At 33.2% G+C, this 13,794-nt stretch overlaps 1 protein-coding gene across 7 annotated transcripts in view; it reads right to left on the bottom strand.

Annotated features, from left to right (window-relative positions):
- Nucleotides 1-430: 430 nt before the first annotated feature.
- The window catches only part of ADGRG2 (adhesion G protein-coupled receptor G2), a 196,042-nt gene continuing 182,678 nt past the window's right edge, over nucleotides 431-13,794 (bottom strand). For 6 of the 7 annotated variants that reach the window (XM_031958905.1, XM_031958902.1, XM_031958903.1 and 3 more), the window contains 5 exons: nucleotides 11,182-11,281; nucleotides 10,336-10,619; nucleotides 6,448-6,549; nucleotides 3,836-3,988; nucleotides 431-2,194 (listed from right to left, as the gene is read on the bottom strand). In XM_031958905.1, coding sequence (XP_031814765.1) covers nucleotides 2,010-2,194; nucleotides 3,836-3,988; nucleotides 6,448-6,549; nucleotides 10,336-10,619; nucleotides 11,182-11,281 — 824 coding nt within the window. In that variant the 3' untranslated portion in view covers nucleotides 431-2,009. The remainder of the gene's footprint in view (nucleotides 2,195-3,835; nucleotides 3,989-6,447; nucleotides 6,550-10,335; nucleotides 10,620-11,181; nucleotides 11,282-13,794) is intronic. The other variant, XM_031958908.1, reaches the window with a different exon arrangement.

Here is a 13,794-nt window from a genome sequence, read left to right as displayed (position 1 = left end):
TTTATTTAACACTGGAATTAGTTGATCTTTAAATGTTTAGTAGAATTCACTTGTAAATCCATCTGGCCCTGATTTTTTTCCCCTAGGAAGTTCATTTATGGCCTATTTAATTTCTTTTTCTAAAACAGGTTCATTTAGGTATTCTATTTCCTCTTCTGTTAATCTAAGCACTTTACATTTTTATATTCTTCCATTTTACTCAGACTATTAAATTTATTGGCATATAATTGGGTCAAAATTTTTTCATTTTTAATACTAGTGATAGGTTTTACCAGACTGACTGACAAAGGATTCATCACACACACACACACACACACACACACACACACACACACACACACACACAAGTTAAGAACGCCTGTGACTTAATGTGATCCATAATTCTTGGAAATGTTATTAATTAATGTTTTTATTTTTATATTTAGGACTTTACAGCTAATTTTTTTTGTACTTACATAGTGGTTTCATTTTAAAGAAATGGACTGCAAACATTATATTTGTATGAATGTTATTAAAACTTAATGAAACGAACTTGAAATTTATTTTTCCAGTTTCAACATTTTAAAATATAAATACAAAAGAATTAAATAAACCATATAAAGAAACAGTGCAAAGGCAATTAGCCAAATAGAGCATTCACAGAAATATATCAGACATCATTATTGTTTATCCTGTGGCCCCACATTCACTTTTACAAGTATTGTGAATGTATACAATAGATCCGATAGGATTAAGAGGGTAGGGCTGACTAAAGAACATATTCAGGAAAATAACCAAGATACTATAAGTGGGAAGCAAAGGCAAACCCATCTAGTACATAAAAATCAGGGTTTGATATTTATGGGAATGATAATATTATGGGATATTCTCCCATTCTCAATATCATGCTTATCTTTGTCACTGTACAACTGTCTTTGAGATGCTCCCTAATATTTATAGTATTACACATGTATTTATCAGTTATAGCTCAGAGTAAAATAGAGCTTAATAGTCTTAAAAGTCAACCATGTACCTTGCAGTTACTTTGCTTCTAGGGAATAATTGCAATTTTTTCTTTATATACATTTCCATAAAAAAGTAATATTACTCTGTTCCTTTCTTTTGAAAGGCTTTTACAAGGTGGACAAGAGGCAGTGAAATGAGGCTGCTCAATGGTTTAGAATTGTTCTGCTAAATGATCTACATTGTACTTCTTTTCCTTCCTTTGACCAAACTTTCAAATTGGACAAAAAGGACAAGAATCTGGTCTCAGAATTCAGGTCTCAGATTCAGAACCAAGAACTAGTTCAAGGTCTTTTTATACTTTTCATTTTAGCCAGCATCTTTACCTGTTGGCTGGCTCATGTAAATACGGGCTGCATTTGATACTGTATAATCTCTTGGCTAATGAAGAACAGAAGTTGGAGTTCACTTCATCAGCTAGCATTTCCTACATTACACTTTGAAACAAAATAACACAATCATTATTCTATACAAAAGGAAAAAAATACATTATAGGAAATAAATATATATGGTTTTAAAGTAGGAAGAAAATGTTAATGGTCTGTGGCATTTAACTTATATACAATAAGAAGTACTATACTCACAAAAATTGTGATTAACCATTGTCATATGTTATGATAACAAAAGAAATAAACTAAATTACAATCAGTTATGGGTTTTCTACTTAGAATATTTATTGAGTATTACTATATATTTTTTAGAAATGCTTTAAAAAAAAACACAAACAAACAAACAAAACAACCCTCTCTTTGAAAAGGAATTAATGATGACCCAAACTGAAAACATATATGAGCTCCAATGTAGCTTCTGATGAATCTTCTCTAATAGAATTTTAAAGCTCTTTTTTTTTTCCCCACAATCCCCAGCCATTGCCAGTCCCTGGATCTATTCTTCCCAAGGACATGGAACACTAAATAAGTCAATTTTAAGACCTCACTCTGTGTAAAAGTTAAGACTCTTATACTCTTATACTACCCAGTGTTGTGCTGGGATTTTTTTTTTTTTAATCACATTTGCTCAACAAAATGTAGGCTATCCCTCTTTGAAGTCCTTCTGAGAGAGACTCTGTTCTTGTTGGTACAAGGTTCTTCCTTCTCATTAAACCCATGTTGTTTTCCTGAGAAGTCATGCAGGCAAACATCGCCATTCTGGACACTGAAGGAGACACCATTCTTTTCTGTAGAGGCATTTCCTAGAGGAAGAGTAACAGGTTCATTTTGTGAATTAACAAGAGGAAGCATTTATTAAGAGATGAGAACTCCTGCTCCTTCCTACTATATGCAGTTCAAAGAGAAGCTTTCTCCTTATAGGATATAGTTATATTTTATTTTGAGATCAGAGAATTTTTAAGAATTGGAAGGAATCCTTAGATTGGAAAATCCAATTCATTTAATCTTATCCTCTCATTAATTCAACCTACTCAGAACTACTGGTCAAAAATCTTAGGGATTACTCTGCTCTTTTTTTTGAGACTGGATTTCCATGTCTCTCCTTGACTGGAAGTATAGCCATCACTCATGGGCATTATCCAAATACTGATAAGCATGGAAATTCTTGTTCTTTGCTAACCTGGACTGGTTTATCCATCCTTAGATAGTCTTTTACTTCCAAGGTCTCACCATATTGGTAATGGACTTATGTGTTTATCTGATTAGCTTTAGCTTTGTTGTAGCTCAGAACTCCTGAATTCAAGGCGTCCACCAGCCTCAGCATCTTAGTATCAGGGACTACAGTTTGAATGCCACTGTGTCCAGCATTAATATATTTCTTAATATGCCCTTGTTGCTTATCTTGACTCATTGACCTATTACTCCCTTTCTAACTGATCTCAATTTTTAAAAAATTCTGCTCAGTACTTGGAATCTAATTAATCTATTCGTAGGAAAGATGGGAGTTTTCACTCAAAGATAATATAATAACTGGCACTAATTCCATCTCTCAAAGAAATTGAACCTTAGTAATTTTTTTCAGCATCTATATGTGATGGCAATAACAACAAAATTTGTTGACTTTGGGAGACCTGAAGGTTTTTGAGCAGACGTATTAGTCACTCACAAACTATATTCAATGTCATGAAAGATGATGGGACCTGGGAAGAAAAACCTGGGAAGAAAAGTCATTCTAATAATTATTAGCCTAGGATAATTGCAATTATTTAAAATATAATAACAGAAATATTAATAAACAAAATACATAAAGATATAAAAGATAAGTGAATATATAAAAGTATATATAAGTAAAGAACAGCTCAATTTTGTAAAGGAAAAACAGATGGATACTTCTGATACAACTGTCAGAATTCCTGGGCTTATGAAACATAACAACTAAAATTTATCCATCTGTTGATAACATATAGAAGGCCATGTTTTATATTTTAGTATTGTGCCACTGAATATTGATTAAAGAAATCAATATCAGAAGGAAAGTTTAGTAAATAGGATAGTTAATAGAATAGCAAGGTTTAAGCATGGAGGAAGTGTCTAGTTATAATGTCATAGAAATTTGGTTATTTGAGCTTTTTAGTATGGCTCTTAAGGAACACAGTCAATGGAATTTAAAGATAAGCATTCTGTTTAGACTTTGCAACATCCAGACTTAAAGTTCTATTCAGTAACAATTCAAAAGAGAAATGAATATTCTTTTGAAAATTAGTTCCACTGTACACTACCATGAATCAAATTGGATAACTATTTCTTTTTTGTGATTTGCAACCATTTTAATGAAGAAATCATATGTAATTATGCTCTGGACTTAGAAATATCACAAGAGGATAGATCTGCTTGTAAAAATACATTTAAATAGCTCAAGAAATACTTGGTGGAGATATACATACCATTCCCATTTGCGTGTACTGAGCAATCATTATTCACTAGCAGGGTGGTAGAATTAGTGGAGTTACTGTTTGATTGTAAGGAATTTGAAGAACTGGACACTCCTTGGTTTACAATCTGCTTCTTTAAACCATTAGTAGCAGTTCTACTCCAGTCTACAGCAGAATAAGCATTACAGAAAATAGTGCAGTTTGTTGAAGCAAAAATGCAAGGGACAGGTACATGGGAGATAATGAAATCTAGAAACTACTATCACACTCCAAAAGCTTACAAAGGAATTACATGTTTCAAGATTTTACTGTTAAATGAGTTAACCAAAAGTTATTGATTCTATCTTTAGCCTTGACTGATGAACCTATTCATGATGCCTTTGAACTTTGTGGTCAGTTTGGTTACCATGATGATGGATATAAGACATCATAGCTGAAATGATCATGTGGTGATTAGCTATGACTACTTACACCCTGATCTTGATTGGACTCTTTGTGCTGCATTCCAGTCTTTTCCTGGCCACAGATTCTTGGATCTTAGTGGAAATCACAAACCATAGTATTTATGGAAAATGCCTCAAAATAAGATTTTTCTCACCATTTCCTATTTCTCAATTTTATCATTAAAAACAAATCTGAGCCAGGTGTTGGATATACTAAGTCAAAGGATTATAGGATTGTAGAGTTGGAAAGGATATTAAGAGATTATTTAACCCCTTATTTTATAGATTATTACTAATTTATACTTCATTGCATATTAAAGTTTATGAAGCACTTTCCTCACAATAACTTATTACTTGTGTATTATTATCTCCATTTTACTAAGATAGAGAGGCCTCAGAAGTTGACCCAACTCATAATGATAGTATGAGGGGGAGCTGTGGTTGGAATCCAGTCTTCTAATTCTTAGTTGTTATATATCCAAAAGAAAAAAAAATAGATAAATAAAAATATTCAAAATGTGTTAAGAACTGTATACAGAGATTAGTTTGCTTATCTACAAATTGATTAATGGAACCTGCCCAATCTATAATACAAAAGGGAGTATACATTAGAATAATTAAATTAATTTTTAAGAATATTTTTAACTGTAAGAAGTCTTAGAAAATAATCAAGTTAAAACAGTCTTCCATAAAGAATCTTATTAATTTAATAGGATACAAAATAAGAATTGATTTTGAACTCTATTTCACAGGCTCAAAAAATTTCAAAGTTGGTAGGTATCCATTTCACTGGCCATCAATTCCAACCCATACCTGCACTCTACAATACTCTCAATTAAGGGTCATCTGGAATTTGCTTCATTAAAAATGAGGGAAAACTCACTTTTGAGTCAAACCATTTCACTTTTGGACAGCTTTAACTGTTAGAAAGTGTCTCCTAATTTGCCTCTTTGCAACTTCGACTTTTTGTTCCCAGTTCTGCACTTTCACCACATAGGATGATTCTAGCCCTTCCCTCTTCCATACAATAACCCTTTAAATTATTGAAGACAGTTATCTCTCTTAAGTCTTTTCTAGGCAAAATGATCTCAGTTCAAATTGATCTTCATACTGTGTTACTGTGAGGCCCTACACCCTCTACTAGTTCCTCTTTAATTTATTAATGTTTGTTTTAAAATGTATTCAAAAATGAACGTGATACTTTAACCATGGTCTGTAGCAAAGCAAAATTATTATCTTCTTGTTATTGGACCTGTTACCTTTCTTTTTCTTTTCTTTCTTTTTTTCTTTTTTTTTTTTTTTCTTTCTTTCTTTTTTTTTTTTTTTTTATTTTGTTGAGGCAATTGGGGCTAAATGACCTGCCTAGGATCACATAGCCAGGAACTGTTAAGTGTCTGAGGTCAGATTTGAACTCAAGTCTTCCAGACTTCAGGGCTTCTTCATTACTTTCTTAATGGAGACTAATTGAATTTGCTTTTGTTTTTGCTTTTGCATTTCTTTTATGGCTGCTTTATCATTTCTGACTCACATTGAATCTGGGGTCCACTAAAACCCTCAAATCTGAAGTTGAGTTTTTGAACCCATGTATAAGGATCTAAATTTATTTCATTTTTTTGCTTGTGAAATGAGAGGTCTGGGCTGCATGACCTTCAAGGTCCTTTCCAGCTCTAAATCTGTGATCATGCTAAAAGATCTCTATTAAATTTCACATTTTTAATTTAATCTGGTATTTTTGCCTGGCAAGATCTTTTTTGAAGTGCTTCATTAAGTACTGTCACCTCCAATCTAATTAGCATACCATTTATATCTTTATTCAGTTCATTAATAAAAATGTTAAATAGCACAAATTTCTGGAGCATTCCACCAAATATTTCCAAGTTGACATTGGATTTTTAAAGAACATAATAAAATAGACTTGTAGACTGACCATTGAACTATTAATAAAGATACTTGAAATTTTATTTTTTAAAATATGAACACTTAAAATATTTTGGAGTAAAGACTTTTTTTGAATTTGAGCAGATTTCATTTATCATTTTGTAAATACACTAGCCTTTTTGGAAATTTTGTTTTCTATATTCAAGCTTTAATATATAGAATCTCTATATAGTCCACTTTTAGATATTCAATAAACTTAAATGAATAATGTAGTAGTAATAAGAATATATTGTGCATTTTTACCAGAATTTTCAGCCAGCCTGTATCTACCACAGCAAAGGTATCGTCTCCACTGTTTCCGGACATTTTCCTTTGCTATGCAGTAAAAGATGAATATGAAGAATCCTAAAAGAAAAGAAAACAAAACAAAAAACCACACACAAATAAGAAAAAGTAATTTAATGGTTTTACAATTTTTGTAGGGTTAGATATTGATGAAAAGTAACAATATCTTTACAGTTAATTCCTAGATGATGATAAATTCTATTTAATATTATTGATATCTGAATATTATCTTAATATTTCCTATTAGAATTCTATTTAAAAGACAATATGACTTAATAGATGGATTCTGGAAAAATAATATTAAAAATTAAATATTTTCAAGTTACTTTGAAAACTTTCCAGTTAAGGAATTTCATGATGAATCTCTTTCTAAAATGAATATTACTTTTTTTTCCCAAGTGAATACCCTCCCAGTGCCAAGACTTCACCCCCCTTCTCCCGTCAATTTACTTGTTTTCTAAATCTTGATTTTAAGATAGCATTTTTATTCCTACTGATATTCATATCTGTTCTTATTTGTCAGGAAGATAACTGTCTTGAATGTTGTAGAGATCATAGCATCAAAAGATTTAGAGTTGGGAGGGCTCTTAGAGGATATCTAATTGAAACCTTTTATTTTATGGATGAGGAAACTTTGGCCCACAGAGATTTGATGACTTGCCCAAGATTACAATGTAATGAGGGGCAAATCTTGAATTCAATTCTTCTGATTCCACCCTTAGGATTCTTTCCACTGCATTACAATACCTTTCCTCATTTTAATCAATATGAACATTATACTTCATTTTTCCTAATTTTGCTTTCTTCTAGTATTTTTTGAGCCCCAGTCCTACATTTATAACTATTTATTGGATATTTTCCAGTGTATGTCTATAGGCATCTCAAACTTAACATGATCAAAATAGAACTTTATTCTTTTCTACAAACTTACCCTTTGTCTGAGCTTTTGTAATTTTGTTGAGGGCATCATCTTCCTTCCAAACACCCAGGTTCACAACCTGGAACATTTCCTCACCCTACACATCCAATCAGTTCTCACATCTATCCCCATTTTTCAATTCACATAGCCCCCCCACTAATTCAGGTTATCATCACTTTTTCCTGGACTATTATTGTAATTAGCCTCTTAATGCCATACCTTGCTTCCTTCTAATCTATCCATTATATTACCAATGTATCATTCTAACATGTCATTCTCCTGCTTAATAAACTTCAGTAGCTACCTATTTCCTCTAGGAAACTGTTCTACTTGACATTTTAAAACCATTTACAACTTTGCTTCAAATTTGTTTTCTGGTTTATTATGCATTACTTCTTCATATACTCTTTACTTCAGCCAATCTGGCCTTCTTGCCTCATCCAATATGCTTCTGTCTTCCATCTTTGTATCTTGCCCATAATGTCCACATTACACTAACTACACACCTTTTTCATCTCCACTTCTTAGAATCCCAAGTTTCCTTAAAAGATCTTTTCAGGGACCACCTTCTACCCGAGGATTTTCTTGATTCTTCCTAGCTTCCAGTGCCTCTCCCTGAAAACTACCTTGTCTTAACCAAGTAAAATATTAACAGAAAACTATATTTTATTTTTGTCTTTGTATTCCCAGAGTCTATGCAGCAGGTATTTAATAAATGTTCATTGATTGATCAATCACTTCTATTAGGTTACAATGCAAGAACGTGTCATTCAAAGTAGAAGCTAATCTATCATAATAAAAGCAGTAGATATTTATATATAATTTGTGGATGATGATGATTTATGGAAATAATTTGCCAGATATTCCATTTACCTCATTCTAAATATTGTAAGTTAAAACAGAGACTTCATGGAACTCACAGGCTACATGATACTTTCCAAGCTGAATGAAATAAGAAGAAAAAGCCATAATGAACAATTAAATTAATCTCAGGCTGGGATTTCTTGGAAACAGTAAAATGATTTGTTGCTTTGAAATAAATGGAACCACAAAATGACAATTTTTGAGCCAAAAGTAATAGAAGAATGAGATGTGGAAAGTAGATGAAACAAAGTCAAAGTTTAAAAAGTGATATTTAAAAGAAAAGATACAAGCAAAGTGAATACAGAGACACAGTGTTACTTTTGATACACTTCTAAAGTGCCAGCCTCCATGCCAAAGTATGGCTTCCTCATTATAAAACTAATGAGGTCACTAATGATCAATATATTTTTAAACAAGTGACCTTTACAACTTTGAAATTTTCTTTCTTAAAGAAAGCAATTACGAGTCTTTTGGAATTGCATGCCTAATTTTGAAATGCAGAGTTAGCTTTTAAAGGACAATCCATATCTTTCCATTTCATTGTCTCATTATTCCACTGATTTGCTTTTATGGGATTAAACATAAGGGAGTCATATTCCTTATGTTGTGCTATAGTTCCCTTTTATTGTCCTGACTCAGTTTCCCTGAATTGTTCTGCCTCAGTTCCTTGAATTGTTCTGCCTTAATCCCCCATGTTCCAACCCCCTTCCTGATCATATATATAACTAATATAATTTAGGGTTAGTTTTTCTAAAGGTTATAAATTGTAAATGTGTAAACTCTAGGTAAGGGGGAACTTGGACTTCTTGGCTCCTAACTCCTCCTAAGTCATCAAGAATTTATGGTCCTTACCCCCCACCCTGCCAGAACCGTATTTATAGTCCCTTCCTGATCTCAGTGCTGGGACTCTGCCCCTGCCTCAGTCTACTCTGGTCAGTCGCTTGGAGCCAAGTACTTCATGGGAAACACACATTAGCTGCTGGATGCTTTGAGACATCAGCCCGGGGGGCGGGGGGGGCAACATACTCCCAGCATAATCTCTCCCTCTAAAATAAATATTAAAAACTCTCTAATCTCTAAATTGCCTCAGTTTCTCCGGCATTACACTTAGACATATTTACCTATTTTAAAAAATATTTCCCAATCAGTTGCCACAACCTCAAATTTTACTTTAATTTCTTTTTCTACTTACACACACATGCAATGTAGAATTCATAGAGAGGATAAATAGGATTAAGTATGAAAATAACTTCTAGGTTATCAAGCAATATGATTAGAAAGTACACATGACACAAAACTACAGAAATAGGATAGCTCTGAAATTATTTTAGATTTTTATTTTACCCCTTTGACACCCTTCATGCATTTCAAAGGATGGGCAAAGTAGTAGTCGTAGTAGAAATGCCATTTCTCATTATCCCTTGGTAGGCACTACTAAAACTTCTAGATTGGTTTCCCTCGGACTTTTTAACCTTTGGTAGTCCAAGTGTTACAGCAACTGCTTAATACAGTACCTTATACAAATTAAGTACTCACCAGGAGTTTGTGCTTGAATAGAACCTGTGTCTATGTTTTTAATGCTGATATAAATTGGTTCTGTGCAGCTGTGAAATAGCATTACATAGTTATATTCTGAATTTCCCATAACCTGCTGTAGACTTTTTTCATTTGATCTTAAAAAGCTTTGGAAATTAGAGAGGCAATACAAATTGTTAGCTTCATTTTAATAAATGAGGAAATCAGAGAAGAGATTGAAAGGTATTATGTAAAAGCTAAAACAGTGAGTCAGCAGTATTGTCAAGCATATATCCCTGCTTTGCTCTTCAGGGTGAAATCCTACAGAATTATATCAGCCAAAAATAATTTCATAATCTAAAAATCAAGTTTCCCCTAATAAATAAGTTCACAAAGCACTCTTCTCAAAGACAAAACTGTTTTTAACTAAAATGTTTTTATCTACTGAATAACACTTTACATAGCACTTCTTATTTCAAGAACCAATTTAAAATTATTTCTCTATATTAGCTTATATAGTCAACTCTAAAATTAGGAAAAAACCTTACCTTGCAAAGTATTAAAGATGGCAAAGAGGTACATGAATAAGAGATTAACTGGTCCCCAGGCAAAAAAGGCAAATCCCCAAGTAATCCCCAGTAGAAAAGTCAGGCCTGCAACACTTCGAAGATCCTGAATGCTTGTTTTCCTTTGGGCACCAAGTTGCTTCTTTTTCTTAATACGACAAAGTTGAACCAGTACTACAATGAACATGCTGACATTCAACAGGAAGATCACACAGAAGTATCCTACCACAGTAATGTAAAATACAACACTATTGTTGATCCAACAACTAAAATGGAAAAAGAAAAAAAAAAGTAAGACAAAGAATAAACCTTGGCATCATATGTTATAAACTAGCATAATTATGCCATGAAAATATTTATATATGTATCAACCATGGAAGAAGAAAAGTAATACAAATCACTACTCACTATTCCTTCCTTTGAAATCTCAAGAAGAATTTGCATCTTCATAGAAAATTAAAGGAAATTATGAAGATGGTTGGTTGGAGTTATTTAAAGTGACTTGCAACCTTCAAGAATTTACTTCATACAAATATTGTAATGAATACTATATTTTACCTGCTATCATTAATGTAATTTTTCTTTTTAAAGGCTTATATGAAGATCTTCAAAATTCTTCCTTTCATTTTCCTATCCTTCAGTAGCCAAGTGGAATTTCCAACTAGCTTGCTGTATTATAGTTCTGACCACAAGAGCCATTATAAATTTAACCAGTTTTTATTAGGAAGGGAGTCTGTGCCAGCATGATTCCATCATGCATTTTTTTTTTTTCTGAGAAGTCAGTTTCCTAACAAACAACAACAATTCTTCTGGAAGATCTGTGCTTACAATTCATCAGGTGAGCCATTGGGGAATTTTCCATAGGAACCAAGTCCATAGTTATCAGGTGATACAGCTAGTATGATGGCTATAATTACAGCTGGGACACCTGGAAGATTGAGAAAAAAAATGTTATACAGGGTGCTAACATGCCAAAATACAGAGAAAATCAGGTAACATTATACAACATTTATTTCTGAGGACTAATAGCAAGAGGAATCAAGGTTCATGCAAATTGATTAACACCAGAAAGTAAATATACAACAGAGAAATGTTGACCACCACAAAGAAGTGTTGATCACAACTGAAGAAAATTTATAATGATCCAACCAGGGCTTCCTAATGAACTAGGTTAGACTGGTTTTTGTATGACAAATATATCTCATTGTTTGAGTGAGACAGATTTTAGAAAAAAAGAACATGGTGATACATTTTTCCCTTGACTGAGATATCTGGCTTTACATGCTTTTGTAAAGAAGATTCGTACTAATAAGAGGATAACAATGACTTCTTCAGGTCTCCTATAGATGAGTTTTGAAAAGAAAAAAAAAGGTTATATTTCACATTAAAAACTATAATGCCACTAACTGGAAATGACCAAAATAGTGAAGGGTCTTGAAATCATGACATGGTTAAAAACAAGAATATAAACAATGGTGAATATTTTAAATCAGAGGAGAAGACTTGACAGGAAAAGGACATCTTAACTACAGTGTATTAAAAGAGAGATCGGAATTCTAGTTCTGGCTTTGATTATTTCAGTTTTAATTAATGAACTATGAGGCATTGGACAAATCATTTAAACCCATCTGAATCTCATGTTACTTGTAAATTATTTGTAAAATGGGGGTGATAATTCTTGCCCTTTCCAATGCATAGGAATCTTGTGAAGGACAAAACTCAGATCATGTTAATCATAATTCATATAATACAGTGCTTTAGGGTTTCCAAAAACACCTCCCTAACAGCAATTCTGGAAGATAAGTAACATAAGTGTTATTATCTTCATGCTGTTCAGTTATTGTGAAGTCTGATTCTTCATGACCCCATGGCCCTTCTCTCTTCTACTATCTCTCGAAATCTATCCAAGTTCATCGCATTGTTTCCATGACACTATCTATTCCATCTCATCCTTTGCCAGCCTTTTTTTGCCTTTAATATTTTGCAGCATTAGGGCCTTTTCCAATGTTTCCTGTCTTTTCATTATGTGGCCAAAGTATTTAAGTTTCAGTTTCAGTATTTGACCATTCAATGAGTAGTCTGAATGAATTTTAGTATTGACTGTTTAAGTATTGAACCTTGCTGTTCAAAGGACTCTCAAAAGTCTTTTCCAGCACCACAATTGAAAAGCATTGATTTTATGGAGCTCAGCTTTCCTTATAATCCAATCTCACAGCTATATATTGCAGCTAGAAAAACTATAGCTTTGATTATATGGACTATATGGACAATATAGACATATTGATGATATGTTGGCAAGGTGATATCGCTGCTTTTTAGTATGCCATCCAGATTTGCCATTGCTTTCCTTCCAAAGAGGAAGCATCTTTCAATTTCATGGCTGCAGATCACTGCAGTGATCTTTGAGCCCAATACTATAAAATCTGACATTGTTCCCATTTCTTTTTCATTTTGTGCTTTCAGGAAGTGAGCAATCTTATGATTTGGGCTGCCTGTGTACATGGTTGTGACTACAGTTCCCATTGTATCCATACCTCCTGTTGCATCATTTGCCTGCTATCACATGATTCTGAGGTAGATGAAAATGGTAAAATTGTATTGGCAATGTCTTTTGATTCACATATAAATTGGATTTAAGAGAGGCAGAGCTGTATGAAGTCATTGGCCTTACTCTCTCTTCCACAGTCAGCTGTGTCCAGTGGAAAGACAAAAGTCAAGATGATTGGTGATGGCTCGGGATGTAATGGATGATCCTGACATCTTCAATGAATAACCAAATTCTAAGTTTTTGCATTTTCAACTTGGCCAATGGAATAAATTATTCTCATCCACCCATTCAGTGGGAGGAAATTTTCATATGTTTGGAGTAGACACCCTACTAATTCATCAAAAAGTCTGAGACTCCTTGGTTACTTTCAACCTGGTTTAGCCCATTTAGCTGAAACTGTTTACTGGGACATGGCCGCTTAGGATGCTAAAGATTCTTGAAGCCACAGGTGAGAGTTGGATGAATCAGGAGGACACCAAGGGTGGAGAATGCCCTAAAAAGGGCTTGGCAATCTTCACACCTGAGGTGCTAGTCTTCCTTGAACTCACCCTACAATCCCGTGAATAATAACAGTAACAATAGCTAGCAGTTATAATTTGAAAAGTGCTTTACACATTATATAGACATAAATATATGCATATATATTTTAAGTTATGAATTTATGTATGGTTTGGGATTGAGAGAACCCAATTCAAAGTGGAGGCTGCCAAATCTTACAGGATTTGCATTTGAGCCTGGTTTCAAAAGCACCATTCTTCAAATAACAAACACATAGTTATGTTTACAGCCAATCCTGAAATAATATGCAGCTGATCTTGAAAGAGATAGCATGTGGCTGCTTTTTGGAAGACTAAGCCTATACTAAGAATTAAGGGATTTGGTGTAAATGAGCA

The sequence above is a fragment of the Sarcophilus harrisii genome, chromosome 3 (genome assembly GCF_902635505.1).
Source record: "Sarcophilus harrisii chromosome 3, mSarHar1.11, whole genome shotgun sequence".
Taxonomy (NCBI): Eukaryota; Metazoa; Chordata; class Mammalia; order Dasyuromorphia; family Dasyuridae; genus Sarcophilus; species Sarcophilus harrisii.
Note: the sequence above shows the minus strand (reverse complement) of the source record. Positions and strands in the feature narration are given on the sequence as shown.